General features: G+C 36.4%; 2 protein-coding genes across 8 annotated transcripts in view; one reads left to right on the forward strand and one right to left on the reverse strand.

Moving 5' to 3' along the window:
• The window catches only part of ABCE1 (ATP binding cassette subfamily E member 1), a 31,808-nt gene extending 19,955 nt beyond the window's left edge, over positions 1 to 11,853 (reverse strand). Inside the window, exons 1-4 of the mRNA XM_019420553.2 lie at positions 11,721 to 11,853; positions 5,000 to 5,129; positions 3,815 to 3,900; positions 797 to 894 (exon numbers count right to left, since the gene is read on the reverse strand). Of these exons, the coding sequence (XP_019276098.1) occupies positions 797 to 894; positions 3,815 to 3,900; positions 5,000 to 5,102 (287 nt within the window). The 5' untranslated portion in view covers positions 5,103 to 5,129; positions 11,721 to 11,853. The remainder of the gene's footprint in view (positions 1 to 796; positions 895 to 3,814; positions 3,901 to 4,999; positions 5,130 to 11,720) is intronic.
• Positions 11,854 to 11,886: 33 nt separating this feature from the next.
• The window catches only part of ANAPC10 (anaphase promoting complex subunit 10), a 107,377-nt gene continuing 100,884 nt past the window's right edge, over positions 11,887 to 18,379 (forward strand). For 2 of the 7 annotated variants that reach the window (XM_019420588.2, XM_019420599.2), the window contains exons 1-2: positions 11,887 to 12,006; positions 15,134 to 15,260. In XM_019420588.2, the coding sequence (XP_019276133.1) occupies positions 15,146 to 15,260 (115 nt within the window). In that variant the 5' untranslated portion in view covers positions 11,887 to 12,006; positions 15,134 to 15,145. Of the gene's footprint in view, positions 12,088 to 15,133; positions 15,261 to 18,379 lie in introns of all 7 variants that reach the window. The other 5 variants (XM_053901220.1, XM_019420566.2, XM_053901221.1 and 2 more) reach the window with 5 other exon arrangements.

The raw sequence follows: 18,379 nt of genomic DNA on the forward strand, positions 1-18,379 counted from the left end.
ATCCATGACCAATATTACTCTAAATTTTATTTTCAATTTTCATTCATGTCCATTCTAAAGTAATTCTCCTTTACATATAAAGCTCAGTTTTAATGTATAACCAAATGCTCTGATACAAAATTAAATAGCAGGTGCAACCTCACACTGTCTTTTTTTTTTTTTTTTTTTTTGTCCTGCCATTTACTTACAAGGAGAATAGTGCCACATCAACCAGAAATACTCCACTTCATTCTCCCTGCTGCAGTAGGCTCTTTAAAGCTGGCAGGTTGAGAAATACCTTTTTATTAGTTAAATCTAGACTCTCAGATTCAGAATAACAGTGTTTAGCAGATTAAAAACCTCAAAGCACTCCTGTGATTTAACAATATATGTTTAAGTTCAGAGCAATAGTCTCTGTAGAGGAGATTAGTAAATAAAGAAAATAGAAAACAAGTTCCTTAAAAGTTATTTTGGGGATATGAGTATTATTAATAACAGTAATTCTCAACCTCACTTGTATATCAGAATCACCTGGGAGCTTTTTCAACTTATTGAGGTCTAGATTCAATATCTAGAGATATCATGTAATTCAACTGGGCTGAAACCTAGGCATTAGTTTTTTTTTAAAAAAAACCCAAGTAATTCTAATGTTAGCCAGAATGAAACACTGACATATACAGTACGATTCTATACATTATAATTTTGCATTTCTCTTTAGTGGATGGTTAATACTTCTTCCCATTTTTATCATTCTCTGAAAATTTCAAATGTATTTTACTCTTGATCAAAGTAGAAGAATGTTGACTTGAAAATATACCTGTGAAGTTTGAAGGCATTGGCACAATATCGATGTGTTGTTTCTTTTTCCAAATTGCTTGGTAAATTGACAATTGATAAGGCGCCAAAGGGACATTTCTGTTATTTAAAGTAAAGAGTTTTGTGTTAATTTCTAGAAATGTACATATGACTAAAACGGATAGATTAAGAATTTTTTATAAACAATCTTCCAAATGGGGGAATTACGGGGTACCTGACTAATTCAGTCAGAAGAGCATGTGGCTCTTGTTCTCAGGGTTAAGTTCAAGCCCCACACTGGGTGTAGAGATTACCAAAAAAAAAAAAAAAAACCAAAAACCCCAAGTGTGGGACTTCCACAAGATGTAAAATACTGCTTCATTTAAATATCTACTTAAAAAATGAAAGTTAAATTCCTTGAAGGCAAGAATCATTTTAACTAATTTTGTATCTCCGTTAGTGACTGGCATATTTCTAGATTTTAATACTTAATGAAAAGTACTTAATGAAAAATACTTAATACTTAATGAAAAATACTTACAAAAATTGAGGGCTATTTGTGTGGGTGTTTTAACATTAGATACGGCTAAGAGGCAAGATAAAACATGTTTATTGAGTATATCATTCCATATTCAGTTGACAGATGCTTTCTCACTACCTCCTTCTTCCTGTCTTTGTATGCTTTTTTTTTGTACTTTGTAAAGTCCTTTAAGGTCTTTATGGTTAATGTTTCGTCAGATTTAAGGTTAAGTCCTTTCCAGATGGTACTTATTTCGGTCTATTTACATCCCACCAACAGCTAGCATAGTATCTGCACAGAGCAAGCATTAATGTCTTTCCATTGTGGTTTTTAACCGTCCCATATCAAACAGATGCTTTATATTGCAACTGAGTAAATTCACATTAAAAAAAAGTTTACTTATAGAAAAACTCGAAGAAAAGTTCATTATCAATCAAATAAAAATCCAAGGAATAAGAATGGCAAGAACTGGAAGATCATTTAAGAGCATCAATATGACTACAAACATTGCTCAGACAACTATAAAGATACATTCAAAGAATATAACCTCAGATTAGATATCTGTTTAGCAGAACTGTTCAAAGAGTTGAGGGGATCAATTCAAAAATCTTTGTATGTAAAGATTTCAGTGAATTCTCAGTAAGTTTAAGAACACAGAAAATTAAAAAACAAAAACTCTTATATTCTAACAAAGTAATTACCACCTTCTAACCAAAACCATTATTTCTTTTAAAAAATATACATATATATATTTATTTTAATTTAGAGACAGAGAGTGTATAAGCAGGAGAGAGGGGCATTGACAGAAGGAAAGAGAATCTCTTTTTTTTTTTTTTAAAGTTTATTTATTTTGAGAGCGAGTGGGGAAAGGCAGAGAGAGGAGAGAGAATCCCAAGCAGGCTCCATACTGCCAGCACAGAGCCCAATGTGGGGCCTGAACTCGAGAACCTGAGATCATGACCTGAGTCGAAACCAAGAGTTGAACGTTTAACCAACTGAGCCACCCAGGCACCCTAAGACAGAGAATCTTAAACAGGCTCCATGTGGGGCTTGGTCCTGCGACCCTGTGATCGTGACCTGAACTGATATCAAGAGTCAGACATTTAACCAACTGAGCCACCCAGGCACCCCCAAACTACTAATTCTGTATACAATATAGTTTTCTGCCAATAGAGTTACCTCCATTTACAGAATTTTCTGTTATTCCACCAATGTACATAAAATGGTTATAGGCTGTAAGTAATATAAACATCTGTTTAGAATATTATTTCATGTACGTGGTGCACTGTTGGTACCTTAGTGTTCAGAGGGTATCTATTATCCCCACCACAGATTCCTCATATCAGTATCCTTTCAGCCACTGAAGTGTATACCCCAAAATTTGAGATCTCATTTTTTTGTATCAGTGAAGAAGAAAATAGGGTAGAATATATTGTTCAAAATCAGATCCCCAGCACCCCCAACACTGACAGGTACTTAAGAGATTAGTAAATGTTTTTTGGAAGGAATGTTTCTTGCTTATATTTTCAAAACGAGGGAAAACACTTTCATACCAATGAAATTCTTTTGGATACTTAATTAAGGATTCAGAAACCAATGTAAAATACACATAAACCTTATGAGAATCAGTAACAGGGTAGTATCCATACTCTGGTAAAAGCTCCTTTTTAAAATAATTATCTACAAATATCTAAATTAGAAACATAATGCACTGGTTCTTAAATATTATTTATGAACTAAGTTTGGAAATCTATCATTTTAAAGTTGAAAGCCTTAACTAAACCATTCAATGCAACAAAAACTAATTGAGGTATTTTGAAAAATTACTGCGTTAAATTAAAAAATTTTGGCTGAGTGCATTTCTGTTTAAAAGATGTGATTTAAAATTAAATACAGACTTGAAAAGACTGCAGGTAACATGACTCATACTTTTTGTATTTACGTTTCCAAAAGTACTTGTAAAGACATGCTCTAGAATGTCCTTCTCATAAAAGGGTGAAATAAAAAAAGGATGAAAAAAGAAATTAATTTTGGTTGGAAACAGCTTTCCAAAGTTGAGTGTGGCAAGGATAACTTTTACATAGGATGGCTTAATTAATTAAAAAAGCAACAATATTAGATTTTTGCTAGAATACCATTCTCCTAAATTTATATTCTTTATTCGCCGCTTTATATTTTGCCTCTTTAAAAATAGTTATAATGGGGATGCCTGGGTGGCTCAGTCGGTTGAGTGTCTGACTCTTGATTTCGGCTCAGGTTATGATCCAGGGTCATAGGATTGAGCCCCATGTTGAGCTCCGTGCTGGGCGTGAAGCCTGCTTGAGAGTCTCTCTCTCTGTCTCTCCCTTCCTTCCTTCCTTCCTTCCTTCCTTCCTTCCTTCCTTCCTTCCCTCTCTGCTTGTGCTTTCTCTCTCTCTCTAAAAAAATAAAAAATTAGAAAAACCAGTTATAACATATTCAGAATTTTCTGACTTCTTTTTCAGCTTGCAAATGTGATCCGATAAATAAAATATCACTTACCTTAATACAAATACCACAACCAATACAAAGGGTTTCAGAAATCCATGCTATTTTGCTCTGGGGTGTAACCTCTATGCATAATTTTCCTGGCAAAAGAAAAGATAGAATTAAGTCATTTTCCCTGACATTCTAATTTTCTGAACATTGTTATTTAGGTAATTCTGGTTCCAAATCTCCATACAGAAGCTGATTTTCAAAAACAAAGAACACAGGAAGAAATACATTTGAGATAATATCCTAAAAAAACAGTGCTATGTGGGAATTAATTATAATTAATATATATTAATTTACTACTGGGGAAGAAAATATGCTTGTAAAACCTAAAACAGTTTTGTTATTTTTTAAAAAGTTTATTTATTCATTTAAGTAATCTCTACCCTTAACATGGGGCTTGAACTCAGGACCCTGAGAGCAAGAGTCACATGCTTTCTTGACTGAACCAGTCAGGTGCCCCTAAAACAGTTTTATTTTAAGCTGAATGACCTGAATATTTAATTCACAAAATATACCTTGGAAATGGCAATGTACACCAGAAAAAGGAATGTAATATGTTAGCTAAATCAGTAAAGCTCCAAAAAGGTATGTAGTCATCCAATATACACAAGAAATTAAACTTGGCATTACAGATATTAATAATAGAATTTCTAAATAGCACGGCAGACTATAATAGATGACATCTAAAGTTTAAGATTCAAAAGTACACCTCACTAGTACAGTTAAAGTAACAATTATAACATAGCCCTCAAAGACTACCAATAATTCTGAATTGTTTTAAATTAATTTTGAAAATTAATTAATTTTGGAAATATACAGTAAAACCTCATGAATTAGTCATTCTTATTAAGCTATTTATTCTTGCTTTTTAAAATGAGAATACTATCAAAACCAAAATATACTGGTAGTCCTCTCTCTAAGACTTAAATAATTATAGAACTTTTGTAGAACAGTAAGAATCTTAGTAACAAACTCTGCTTTTATAGCCAATGAACTTTAAAAAATATTGATAATACATTATTCTACCATTAGCAAAAATAGGACCGGTTAGTCACAAAGCAATAAAAAATTTAGAACAAAATCTGGTCTTATTTTTACAGTTTAAAGAAAGTAAGTATATGCCTAGAGAACTATGAAGTCAATTTTTTTAAAACTTTTTCTTATCTTTAAATGATCCAAAGAACTGCTTACCCATTCGAACCACAGGGCAACTCTTTTTGCACTCCTGCCGACATTTCTTAGGTTTACATTTGTCATGGTTGACAATAGCAATTCTCGTTAATTTATCTGCCATAATTCTAAGTAAGAATATCCAGCTTTTCTATTAAAAGAAAAGTTAACAAAATTATGGCACAGTCAACGCAATTAGTTAAGAGAAATGAATCATAGGCATAAAAGTTGAAGAGAACATAAATTATCACTATATTCAGATATGATTATCTAGAACTACTAAAAAAAAACCTAGTGAAATCAATGAAATGACTTAGTCACGTTGAGAAAACAAAATTTTACATATATACTACTAATCAGAAGATTTATATAAAGAAAGAAAAAGCACACTGGTCACAAAAAAGGAAAGATCTAGGAATCATCTTACAAAATGTATACATGTGAGAAAACTTTCAAATCACAACTTAAAAACATAAAAGACTTCATCAAATTACACAGTCTCAGTTTTTACAATACAGAATAGTCAATATCAGACATTTCAACCTTCCCCCAAATTATACATTTAATCCAATTTCAAGGAAAAAACATTAAGCCAGACAAGCCAAACCAAAAGTTCTTATGCAAAAAGAATGGCTTAGGAAAAGGAAAAAGAGCAAATGGAATGGGGGAACCTAGATTTAACAGATGGAAAAAAATGATATAATGTCTCAGTAATTAATACTGATACCAGTGTATGAGTACAGTCCAATAAAACAGAATAGAAAGAGTTGATGTGAAAAAGTAATACATATAATAAAGATGTTTACTCCCTCTCTCAAATTAAGTATTACTTCATGTCTTATCTATTAAGGATGTTAATAACAGAAATAGGAAATTATTAAGGTTGTGACCCTGATGTTGACTAAGGGGAAAAGTTACAAATTGCCATTTCTTTAAGAATTTGTAATATGTCCAAGATGACATTTATGCTAATAGCATTAAAATGAAAAGACCAAGGAACCATACATGTAGATTGTGCTCACTTTTAAAGCTTCTGTAAGTCTTGATATTTAACAGTACCATCAATTATGCAGCTAAGCTCAAAGTGAACTTAAAAATCTTCTACCATGTTGGGCTTAGTGACAGACATCAATTTTCTCAGAATGGTGATTAAAGTAAATAATTCTGAAAACTATCTTAAAACTCCAGGTTATTCCAGTATGTAATGGCAGAACCTGAAGCCAAAAGAATACCCATCAAAAAAGACATTCTGTTGGCCTTTTCTATCAAGGATTGTGTTAATTCTGATTTTGTTTTGACTGACTGCTTTCCCTTGTACACCTCTTTCTCACTCTGCAATGCCTTTAGGTTTGGAGTGGGATAAGAGATTATGCTCCATGCTCCTCCCAGACTATCTTATCTCTCCCTCCTCATTATAGTCAGCTTTTGCCTCTCAGGTCATCCAGCTGCTTCCATTTACTAACCATCAGATCACTCCCTCCCATCCTCATTTCAGCCCTAGGCTAAATTTTACTCTTTTACAAATCCTGTCAGAACTCTTGATTTCAATATGTTCATAGATGATCTTCCTATTAACAGCCTGTTCTCTTAGTTCAGTAACCTCTCTCCTCCAGTGATCTTGTCTTTCACCCTCATTCCTTTGGTGAAACCTTTGACCTTATTTTTTTTTAATTTTTTAAAAATGTTTTTATTTATTTTTGAGACAGAGAGAGACAGAGCATGAGCAGGGGAGGGGCAGAGAGAGGGGGAGACACAGAATCCAAAGCAGGCTCCAGGCCCTGAGCTGTCAGCACAGCGTCTGATGTGGAGCTCGAATTTACAGACTGTGAGATCATGACCTGAGCCGAAGTCAGATGCTCAACCGACTGAGCCACCCAGGCACCCCGCTTTGACCTTATTATTACCAATGACTGCAATCCTTCTATAACCTTCTTTTCAAATACCCCATTCTTCAATTACTACTCCTGTCTTTTCAGTTTACCCCTCTCGTACCCAACAATCCAACAACCCTTTGAACTCCCCATTCCCCAGACCTACTATCATTATCTCTTAATTCTACCATATTACCACTGTCCCTCAGTTTTTCTAACTTCATGTCCCTCTGTACCCAGCTAAAATTCCACCGTTAATCATTTATATGCTAAACTATAATCCTAGTTACATACAACTCTTCACCTGCACACGTAAAGCTGAAAATGGGTAGACAAAAGCAAAGCCTTGCTGGTTAGTGTCATCTCAAGTGAACCAGCCAACCGGCAATCCCATATAAACTTCTACAGTAAAATACACTTGCACGCTAAAAGACATCTACTAAGGGGAATTTTCTAACAATTCTCTCCTGTACTTCGTATCATCAATTATTCCACTGGCTCATTTTCATCAGCATTCAAATAATCTATTATCTGACCCCATCTTCCCCCATTGCTTTATTTCTCGTTCCACTTATTTTTAATGTTTACTTATTTATTTTGAGAGAGAGTATCCCAAGCAGGTTCCGCGTTGTCAGAGCAGAGTTCAATGAAGGGCTGGACCCATGAACTGTGAGATCATGACTTGAGCCAAAATTAACAGTAGGTAGGATGCTTAACCAACTTAGCCATCCAGGTGCCCCTCTCCTTCCTTTTATAGCAAGACTATTTGGAAGAGTTGTATAGCTATAGTCAGTGTTCCAAATGTCTGTGTATTTTCTCTGGAATTCATTTCAGACTTTAGTGCTCATCATTCCACCAGAATAGCTTGTCAGGTCCACCACTGTTCTATACATGGGTAAAACAAATAGTTAACAGTTCCTAATTTACTCGAACAACCTATTGCGTCTAACACAAAATATGACTTTTTCCTGCTATACAGAAACCCTTTCTTAACTTGGTTCTGGGACATAGTACTGATCCAGTTTTCCTCCTATTTTCCTGGTACTTTTCCTTATCTTCTAGGCTTCTAAAAGTTGAAGAGTGCTCTAATACTGTCACATTTTTTAAATTTATATTCATTCTTGGGGCGCCTGGGTGGCTCAGTCGGTTAAGCGTCCGATTTCGGCTCAGGTCATGATCTTGCGGGTCCGTGAGTTTGAGCCCCGTGTCAGGCTCTGTGCTGACAGCTCAGAGCCTGCAGCCTCCTTTGGATTCTGTGTCTCCCTCTCTCTGACCCTTCCCTGTTCATGCTCTGTCTCTCTCTCTCTCAAAAATAAACACTAAAAAAAAATTAAAAAAAAATTTATATTCATTCTCTAAGGTGTTTTATTCTAATCTCATGGCTTTAAATCCTATTTATATGTTGCTAAGTCCCAAATTTCTAGCTCTAGTCATGACACCTCTCTTAACCGTAAACTTGTTTATCTACCTGACTACCCAACAGCTCTTCCTGAAGGTCTAATATACATCTCCCAAACTGAACACCAGAAGTCCCAACCAAAATGTGCTTCTCTAGCAGTCTTGCCCATTCTGTTAAATGACAACTCCAGTCTTCCATTTACTTAAGCCCAAATCCTTGAAGTTATCTTTTACATGCCACAGCAGCAAATTCTGTACAATTTACCTTCATGAATCTGGCCACTTCTCTTCACTCTGGTTTAGGCCATCATTATTTCTTACCTGCATTACTCTAATAGCTCCCTATCAGGTCTCTCTGCTTTACTTTTACCTACTTCTACTCCAACCCTTGACAGTTCCTTCTCATGACAGAAGTAAGGGTGATCCTTTTATTTTTTTAATGTTTATTCATTGTTTGAGAGACAGAATGTGAGTGGGGGAGAGGAAGACAGAGGGAGACACAAAATCCAAAGCAGGCTCCAGGTTCTGAGCTGTCAGCACAGAGCCTGATGCCGGGTTCAAGAACCAAACTGCCTGAGCCACCCAGGTGCCCCAGGGTGATCCTTTTGAAGTGTAAGCCAGATCATGTCACTCTTCTGCTTAAGGTCCTGCAATAGCTTCTCTACTCATTCTGAGTAAAAGCCAAAGTCCTTAAAATAACAAATGAGGTACTGATTAGCTTATACTACTTTCTCATCTCAACTCCAACTACTCCAGCTCTTGTTCATTTTGATCCAACCACCTTGGCTTCTTGTGGTTCTTAGAGCACATGTCAGACAGTTCTTGCTTCAGGGCCTTGACCTTTTCTATTCTCTCTGCCTGTAATGCTATTCCCCCTAGTGAGTTACAAGGCTCACTACAAGTCTTTAATGTTTCTCAGTGAGCCTTCTCTAGCTTATACTACCAAAAAATACACCCACTGTTTTGGTTCTTTCCTGATTTGCTTTATTTTTCTCTTTAGCTCTTTCCACTATACTGCACAGTATATATTTCATATGTATGTGTATATATGGTTTATGTATGTATTTATCGTGTGTATACATGTATTTATATATTCTTTCTCTCTACACACAGACAGTACTTTTCCCTCCCCAAGTAAAAAGTACTCCATCACGAGGACAGAGATTTCTTGTCTGTTCAGCCCAGTGGCTAAACCAGTGTGCAGCATATCATAAAAGCTCAAGTATTTCTGTTGAATAAATGAGAAAATTAATTTAAAAATAGTAAATAGTTTTCCTATAGGTTATAGTGACTTCAGAAATATTGCAAATTACCAATATTTCATAGCAACAGCTATCCGCTAAAGTATGTAGTGAGAAAAAAAAAAATCAACCAAAGGAGACTAAGTATTTATGTAATAAACAGAATGGTAATGGTAACTTCTAGACCCATTACCCTTTTAAAAGCTGGTCTAGTTTTCATAAAGACTAGAAGAGAAAGAAATCAAATGACTTTTGAATTGCTACAAAAAAAGCTTTCATTGTAAGTTATAACTCCCTGAAAACTGAAGATTTGTTAGTTATTAAAATAAAGCTGGACACCATACAAATTATCCGATGAATGAATGTCATGAAGTTCATTTTAGAGGATAAATCTTTCATCACAAAATTGTTTATGTTCAACTTTATTTCTGTCAAACTACTTAAGTGTTTCATCTAATATTTCAAAAAACCTTTTTAAAAACTAAGTGAACGTGAGATGACTTTTATAGAAAAATAAAAACATCAGAGATGACTAATAAGCAGATTTATGTAAGCAAGTGGTAAGTTATAATACGTTTAAGAATAAGAAATACAGAATCTTTGTATAACTGTTACTTGTGTAAACACTACTGATTAAATTCGTATATTATTTTCAAGAATTGGCGGGGGGGGGGGTTCCCTACTTTCTTTTTCAATGAGAATGATACAGGCTGTAAGGCTTGGGTGGGGGAAGGTAGAGTTTAGTAACAGACTTCTGGAAACAAAGAGAAATGTGAAGATATTTCAGATCTGAATACAAACTTTTCAAAATAGGTACTCAAACAATGACCCTCAGTGTTATTCTTCCAGCTGGCAAGAAAAAAGGAAGTGAGGCATTATGAAAAGCATTTGTAGTCTAAAACCAAAATTATTATAACACTATGTGAAAGCACTTAAAAGATTGCTCTTAACAAATGATGCTTGGTATCACATAAAATATCCCAACTTATGGTTATTGCAGGTTATTAGTCTTATAAAACATGTAAGTTGGGAGTGGTGCACAACTCTGATTTCAGAATCCTACACTGAAGACATTTAGAAGGGACAACAAAATACCACTTTTTTTCCCCCAGAAACCATATTAAATGTTCTCCTGAAAAAAAATTTTTATGGGGCTAACAAGGTTTTTAACGTGAAAAAAAATACCCTTTTTGATACAAATACAGATAAGAGCCCTTCGCTAATATTGACAAAGCATTGTTGTTAGGTAGCTGATATAGGATGAATATTTTCAGTATAGGAGACAAACGTACTGAGAAATGCAACGCAAATGCCACTATCATAAATGCCTAACTAGCAGTCTCTGTGGAAGAGAGGGTAAAACAAACAATCCCAAAAAACCCTCCCACATCCCTCCCCACTGTTTTGACAGTTATTTCTCACTGTTACGGACTACCATACACAAAATAAGAGAAAATACATTTATGTAGTTTACGGGATGTGAGAATAGGCTTTGGACTTCGCGTCTACAAGGTACGAACCAATGCGCCCCTGATCTCATGCAATTTAAGACTTAAGGGGAAAACAAGTAAGTCACCAAGAAGAAAGTACCAAGTGCTATAAAAGCGCACCAAAAAAGCTAAAGGCATTCAACTGGGAGGTTACTTGGGATAATCGAATACACGTTGCTCTATGAGAAAAGGAGAGCTACAGCTGGCCATCATTTCTATAAAGACGGCAAAATGCCATGACTCATTCCATAATCACCAGAAAAGCCGAGGAAGAAAAGGCCACGACTTCCTATAATCAAATACGCACATGTGCCAATAAGTCCATTTTACTGTGTCAGGGTAAGGATGGGAGGTGGGGGGGAAACGACGATGCTTTGAGTTCTGAAGTTGCCTTCTTCTCTGTAACAGGGCAAGAAGAGTAGTAAAGGGGGAGTGGAGACGGTGGAGATTACATCTCTGAGATAGCATCTAAATCCATTCTCGTAGCCCCTGGCGGGAGGTGGCTGGCAACAGTGGCCAAGAGCCAGGTCAGCTGGAGGGGATGCGCGACCACCTCTAAGCCCTCCGCGGCGTCCGCGCTTCGGCGGTTCCAGCTGTCCCTCCCGAGCCGGCTGCCACGCGCCGCTGCCTCCTTCACTGCTGACACCAGAGGCCTCACCAAAGGCTCTCAGACAACGTCCCTACTGTCTAAATCGTGGGAGACCACAGCTAACGGCCAAACCCTCCCGGGCCATTCAGGTACCTGGAGAAAACGACTCCCTTGCGGAGGAGAGCGCAGAAGCCAAGTCAGTTCTTCCTTTCACTTCTCTCTCACACAGCGTGTTCTTACGGCCACCGGCCAAAATGGCGGTGCTCAACCACCGCCTCGCGCATGCCTTAGGGACGCAGTGCGCGCGCGCGACAGAGAGCGACAGGCGGAGCCCTGGCGAGAACTGACGTCATTGTCCTGCGACTCCAAATTAACGTCTGTGGGAAAGCCGGGGTGTCCTGAGTGGGAGTGGCACCGAGCTGCAGGGTATCTTAAAAAGGTGGGTTGCGGCAAGCCGGGTCTGCAAGCTCTAAGGGCGTGAGCTTCTCTCCTCCGCCCTGTCCTGGAGAATGGTTCTCTCGTAAGCAGATGCGTTCTCATCCCTATTCTCAATCCCCTTTTCCGCTCGCGATCTCAAGGCCGCTGGAGAGCCATTGCCCATTCTAGTATTTCTAGCAGAGGTATCTAGCAGAGTGTGGTCCAGGTACTGCTGGCCGTGGCCTTCTCTCCTTGGCCTCAGTTTCTTTTGAACGGAGTGGCCAGGAACCCAGGTTTTTCCGAGCTCCGCGTTTTTTCCACTTGGTGGCGTCCAGTATCAAAGCAGGCAGTTGAATTCTGCTCCTATGTAGAGATGGCTTTTTTTTTTTTTTTTGACAATTTAACATTTTTGCATATTTGACAATGACTGGACATTCAGCTTATAGTGACAGTCATAGGTGTACTTGTCTCATCCTAGACCTTACTTAAATTGCAGAAGGCAAATACTTTAGCTTAGGACTGCACCTATTCGTTCATCCATTTATTCGTTAAGTAAATTGCTAACTGAGCATTTAAGTCTCAGGCCTTTCTGGATTTTACAGTCTAGTGGCTCTACTATTGTTTAATAAGTATCAAGAGCTGTGTTGAGATTAGGAAACAACTGAAATCTAAAAGGTGTCAAGGAGATGGTATACTGAAATATTGGGCCAAGTTTTTTTTTTTTTTTTAAAGTTTATTTATGAGAGAGAGAGAGAGAGAGAGAGAGAATCCCAAGCAGGCTCCCTGCTGTCAGTGCAGAGCCTGACTCTGAAATAGAGTCAGTTGCTTAACTGAGGCCACCCAGTCTCCCTGGGCCAGGTTTATAATAGCATATATAACAATGTTCAGTATCTGTAACTTTGCACCACATAAGCTGTTTTACATGTTCACTATCAGATATTTTTTTAAAAATATTTTTTAAATGTTTGTTTATTTATTTATTTTTGAGAGAAAGAGAGAGAGAGAGAGAGAGAGAGGGAGCGAGCAAGTAGGGGAGGGGCACAGAGAGAGGGAGACAGAATCCCAAGCAGGCTCCGTGCTGTCAGCACAGAGCCTGGTGCAGTGCTGGAACCCGTGAACTGTGAGATCATGACCTGAGCTGAAGCCAAAAGTCAGATGCTTAACCAGCTGAGCCACCCAGGGGCCCCAAAGATTTTTTTTTTTTCATGTTTGCATAGACTTACCAAGATTAACAAAAGATGAGAAAGTTCCAGTAAATTTTTGGGTTTAGAATGGGTCAGTTATTCACTTCTACGCCTTGAAACCTTTTTTCTGACATTATCTTCTATGGCAAGAGCACACATAAGTTAAACTTTTGACAACTAGTGGGGAGAAGTGATTTTTCTGTTTCACTTAATGGACTATTTAAAATGGAGACCAATATCTCATTGTGGTTTTGTTTGCATTTCTCTGATGATTAGTGATGTTGAGTATCTTTTCATGTATCTGTTGTGAGATATCACCTTATGTCTGTCAGAATGGGTAGAATCAAAAAGATAAGAAATAAGAAGTGTTAGCAACGATGCTGGAGAAAAAGGAACCCTTGTGCATTGTTGAAGGGAATGTGAATTGGTGCAAACACTGTGGGAAACAGTATGGAAGTTCTTCAAAAAATTATAAATAGAATTACTATATAATCCAGTAATTCCACTACTAGGTAATTTACCCAAAGAAAATAAAAACACTAATTTGAAAGGATATATGCACCCCAGTGTTCACTGCAGTATTATTTACCATAGCCAAGATGTGGAAGCAACACAAATGTCCATCAGTGGATGAATGGATAAGGAAGATGTGGTATACACACACACATAGAGAGAGATAGATAAATAGATAGGTAGATACACACACATTATGAAATACTAGCCATAAAAAAAGAATGTGGTCTTGCCATTTGCAACCACATGGATGGACCTAGGGGATATAAGGCTAAATTAAATAAGTCTGAAATAAGAAAGAAATAAGAGAAATAAGAAATAAGAGAAAGACAAATATCATATGATTTCACTCGTGTGGAATTTAAGAAACAAAACAAGCAGAAAAAAATAAACAGACTTAAATTCAGAGAACAGTTTTCTAGAGGGGAGGTGGATGGGAGGATGGGTGAGACACATAAAGGGGATTAAGAGTAAACCTACAGTGATGAGCACAGAGAAATGTATAGAATTGTTGAATCATATGTTGTACACCTGGAACTAATATAACACTGTATATTATATTTTAATAAAAAGTTATCAAAAACAAGTTTACATTTGCTAAATAAAAAATGGAAACAGATATTTACATATTCCTGGAATAAGAATATTTCTAGATTTTTTTTAAAGTTTGTTTTTGACAGAGAGAGAGAGACAGACAGACAGACAGATCGTGAACAGGGGAGGGGCAGAGAGAAAGGGAGACACAGAATGCAAAGCAGGCTCCAGACTCTGAGCTGTCACCATAGAGCCTGACGTAGGGCTCAAACTCACGGACTGTGAGTTCATGACCTGAGCCAAAGTCGGATGCCCAACCTACTGAGCCATCCAGGCGCCCCTGGAATACGAATATTTCAGTTTAACTTCTCTAAAGAAAAAAATTCATTTGAATTAAGAACTTTTACTCAGAGGGGTACCTGGCTGGCTTAGTTGGTGAAGCATGCGACTCTTGATCTTGGGGTTGTGAGTTTGAGCCCAACGTTGGGTGTAGAGATTACTTAAAAATAAAATCGTTTTAAAAAAAAAGAATTTTTATTCAGAGAGGTATAGAATTGTATAGCATTATGGAATTATAGATCAAGTCAGCCCCTTTTAGAGGTAAGAAATAAAGCCCAGACCTGCCTGAAGTCTAAGCTAGTTAAAGGAGAGGCTGAAGTTGAAACTCTGATCCCATGCTCTTTTGACTATTATACTCTACTGTTTGCACATCTTGTAAATCATAATATATTTTAGAAACAAAAATTGAATTCCTAAGATTTTTTAATTATAGTGGTTGAGTTAGGTTAACTTCATTTGAGAAATAGATGATTAATATCAAGGGTAGTGATCCATTTTGCTACTAAATTTTAATTTTTACCTTTTGTAGAAAGAAGATCAGGTCATGGTATAATGTGGATATTCTTGTTTTCTTCGTAGAATATTTTAAAAATGACCACACCAAACAAGACACCTCCTGGTGCTGACCCTAAGCAGTTGGAAAGGACTGGAACAGTACGGGAAATTGGGTCACAAGCTGTTTGGTCACTCTCATCGTGCAAACCAGGTAAACAAAACAAAACAAAAACCAAAAAAGTTGTTTGTGATAACTATTTACAGTTTCCTTGTACACAGGACTGGCTTTAATATTCTTTTTTGTTTAGATGGTTTATTTTAATTTTAAACTAAATTAATTGAGTTTTCATTTGTTATATATTTCTTCCCATTTGTTTTACTAATTCCACTTTGAGTTAACTGCAGGTTTCATAAGGTCTCTTCTTTATCCTCCTCTATCTCTGCAATGATTTAATTATTTGGCGAGCATTTTTTGTTGGTTATCTCTCTAGATGGGATAGGTGGGTGATACATTTTTTGAGTCATTGCATGTTCCTTTATTTTACTTTATTTTATTTTACTCTTTTTTTTATATATATATTTTAGATATATAGATAACTTTATTTTACTTTTTTTAAGAGTTTATGTTTTATTGTTTTATTTTACTTTATTTTACTCTTTATTTTATTTTATTTTATTTTATTTTACTTTATTTTACTCTTTTTTATAGATAACTTTATTTTACTCTTTTTTTTAAAGAGTTTATGTTTTATTGTTTTAAGTTTATTTATTTATTTTTGAGAGAGAGCACATGAGTGGGGTGGACAGAGAGAGAAAATCCAAAGCAGGCTCTGCCCTGTCAGCACAGAGCCTGATGCAGAGCTCAAACTCACAAACTGTTGAGATCATGACCTGAGCTGAAATCAAGATGTTCAACTGAGTGAGCCATCCAGGCATCCCTTTTTCTTTTAAAAAGTTTTATTTTTTTATTTTTTATTTTACTCTTGATTGGGATAGAATTTTTGGGTCGTGGTCCTCTTCTCAAAAATTTGTGGTACTATATCATTATTTCCTTTTTGTTGCAAATAAGAAAGCCTATGCTTGTCTCTCTTTTTTTCTAAGTAACTTGTTCTTTCTTTCTGGAAGCACTTAAACTTTTTTTTTTGTTTTTTAACATTCATTTATTTTTGAGAGAGAGCAAGCGCATGAGTGAAGGTGGGGGAGGGGCAGAGAGAGAGGGAGACATGGAATTTGAAGCAGGCTCCAGGCTCCAATCTGTCAGCACAGAGCCTGATGCATGGCCCAAACCCACAAACCATGAGATCATCACCTGAGCCAAAGTCAGATCCTCAACTAACTGAACCTTCCAGGTGCCCCTAAACTTTTCTATTCTTAAAGTTCAAGACTTTTGCCAGGATATGCCAGGATACATGTGTATCTTTTCTCTCATCTGTCTAACTTGTAATTTGATGGGCATTTTCAATCTGTAGACTTAAGCTCAGAGAAAGTTTTTTAGCTTGAGTAACGTTAATTATAATTTTATTGGTTTAATAACATTTTCCAAAGTTTCCTTTGGAAACTTGTTATTTACACATTAAGACTGCTATAGCAATATTCCCAACCAAGCCTCTTGTTTCCTCTTAGGATTCCTTTCTCTCTGTTTTTATAAGTAATTTTTGAGGTATAATTTATTTACAATAAAACTCACCTTTTTTAGGTGTTATAGTTGTGTGAATTTTAACAACCTCCAAGCACCATCACAATCAAATATAGAGTATTTCCATTATCTAAAAAAATTCCCTCATGCCCTTTTGTAGTCACTCTACTGCCCCCTTCCTAGCTCCTGACAACCTTTGATCTGTTTTGTATCCCTCTGGTTATACGTTTCCGAGAATGTGTGTAAATGTAATCACACTGTATGTAGCTTTCTAGGACTGGCTCTTTCACTTAGTATTTGTGATTTTTTCCATGCTGTTACATATATCAGTAGTTTGTTCCTTTTTATTGCTGATTACTGTGCCACTGTATGGTTATACCATAATTTGTTTACCTATTCACCAGTTAGTGGAAATCTAGGTTCGTGGTAGCCAGCTTCCAAAATGGTCCCAGTGATCCTTGTCTCCTGGTATTCATGCCTTAATGTTGACTTCTCCTGCAGTGTGTCAGGATTGGTCTCTGGAACTGGTAGAATATGGCAGAGGTGATAGTATGTGACTTCTGAGATTAGATTGAAAAAAGACATTGTGATTATGCCTTGTTCTCATTTTGATCACTCACTAGAAGTCAGCTGCCATTTTGTGAGGAAACAAGGGACCTGGTGAAGAGGTTTGTGTGGCAAGGAGCTCTGGCTTCCTGACAGTAGCCAATGAAGAACTGAGGCTTCTTGTCAACAGCCAGATGATCAAGCCATCTTAGAATGGATCCCCCAGCCCCAGTCAACATTTCAGATAATTAATTGGTTTAGATAACTTGACTGCAAATTTCTGAACATTCCTGAACCAAAGTGCTCAATCAAGTTCCTCCCAAATTTCTGTCTCATAGAAATTGTGAAATAACGCATGTTTGGTGTTTTAAGCTGGTAAGGTTTGGGGTAATTGTTATGCAGCAATAGTTAAAATTACTTCTCATATTTGGTGATTATGGATAAGCTGCTATAAGCATTCATTACACGTTTTTGTGTGGACATATGTTTTCATTTGGGGGGGTAAATTCTTAGGAGCAAAATTCTGTAGAATTTGTAGGAGTAGAATTTGTTTTTATTTCTTCCTTCCCAATCTGTACCTTTTATTTCCTTTTCCTGTCTTACTGTGTTAGCCAAGGCTTCCAATATAACGTTGGATGGGAATGGTGAGAGGGGACATCCTTGTCTTATTCTTGATCTCAGTGAAGAAACTTTTTAGTTTCTCACTATTAAGTATGGTGTTAGCTGTTGGTTTTTTCATAGATACATAAAGTTGAGGAAGTTACCTTGGATTCTTAGTTTGTTGGTAGATTTCATGTTGAATGGGTGTTGGATTTTGTCAGATTCTTTCTGTATATTTGTTGATATGATCATATGTTTTTTTTTTTCCCTTAGCTTGTTGATATGATGGATTACATTAATTGATTTTGGAATATTGAACCAGCTTTGCATGCATGGAATAAATCCCACTTAGTTGTGGTTTATAATTCTTTTTATACATGGTTTCCTTTTTCTAATATTTTCTTGAGGATTTTTGCATCTGTGTTTGTGAGAGATACTGTTCTTTAACTTTCTTTGAATCCCTTTTTCTGGTTTTTGTATTAGGGTAATGCTGCCCTCATACAATGAGTTAGGAAATATTTTCTATGCTTCTGTTTTCTGGAAGAAAT

This window comes from Panthera pardus, unplaced genomic scaffold (assembly GCF_024362965.1).
Source record: "Panthera pardus isolate Hobbes unplaced genomic scaffold, ASM2436296v1 HiC_scaffold_13, whole genome shotgun sequence".
Classification (NCBI taxonomy): domain Eukaryota; kingdom Metazoa; phylum Chordata; class Mammalia; order Carnivora; family Felidae; genus Panthera; species Panthera pardus.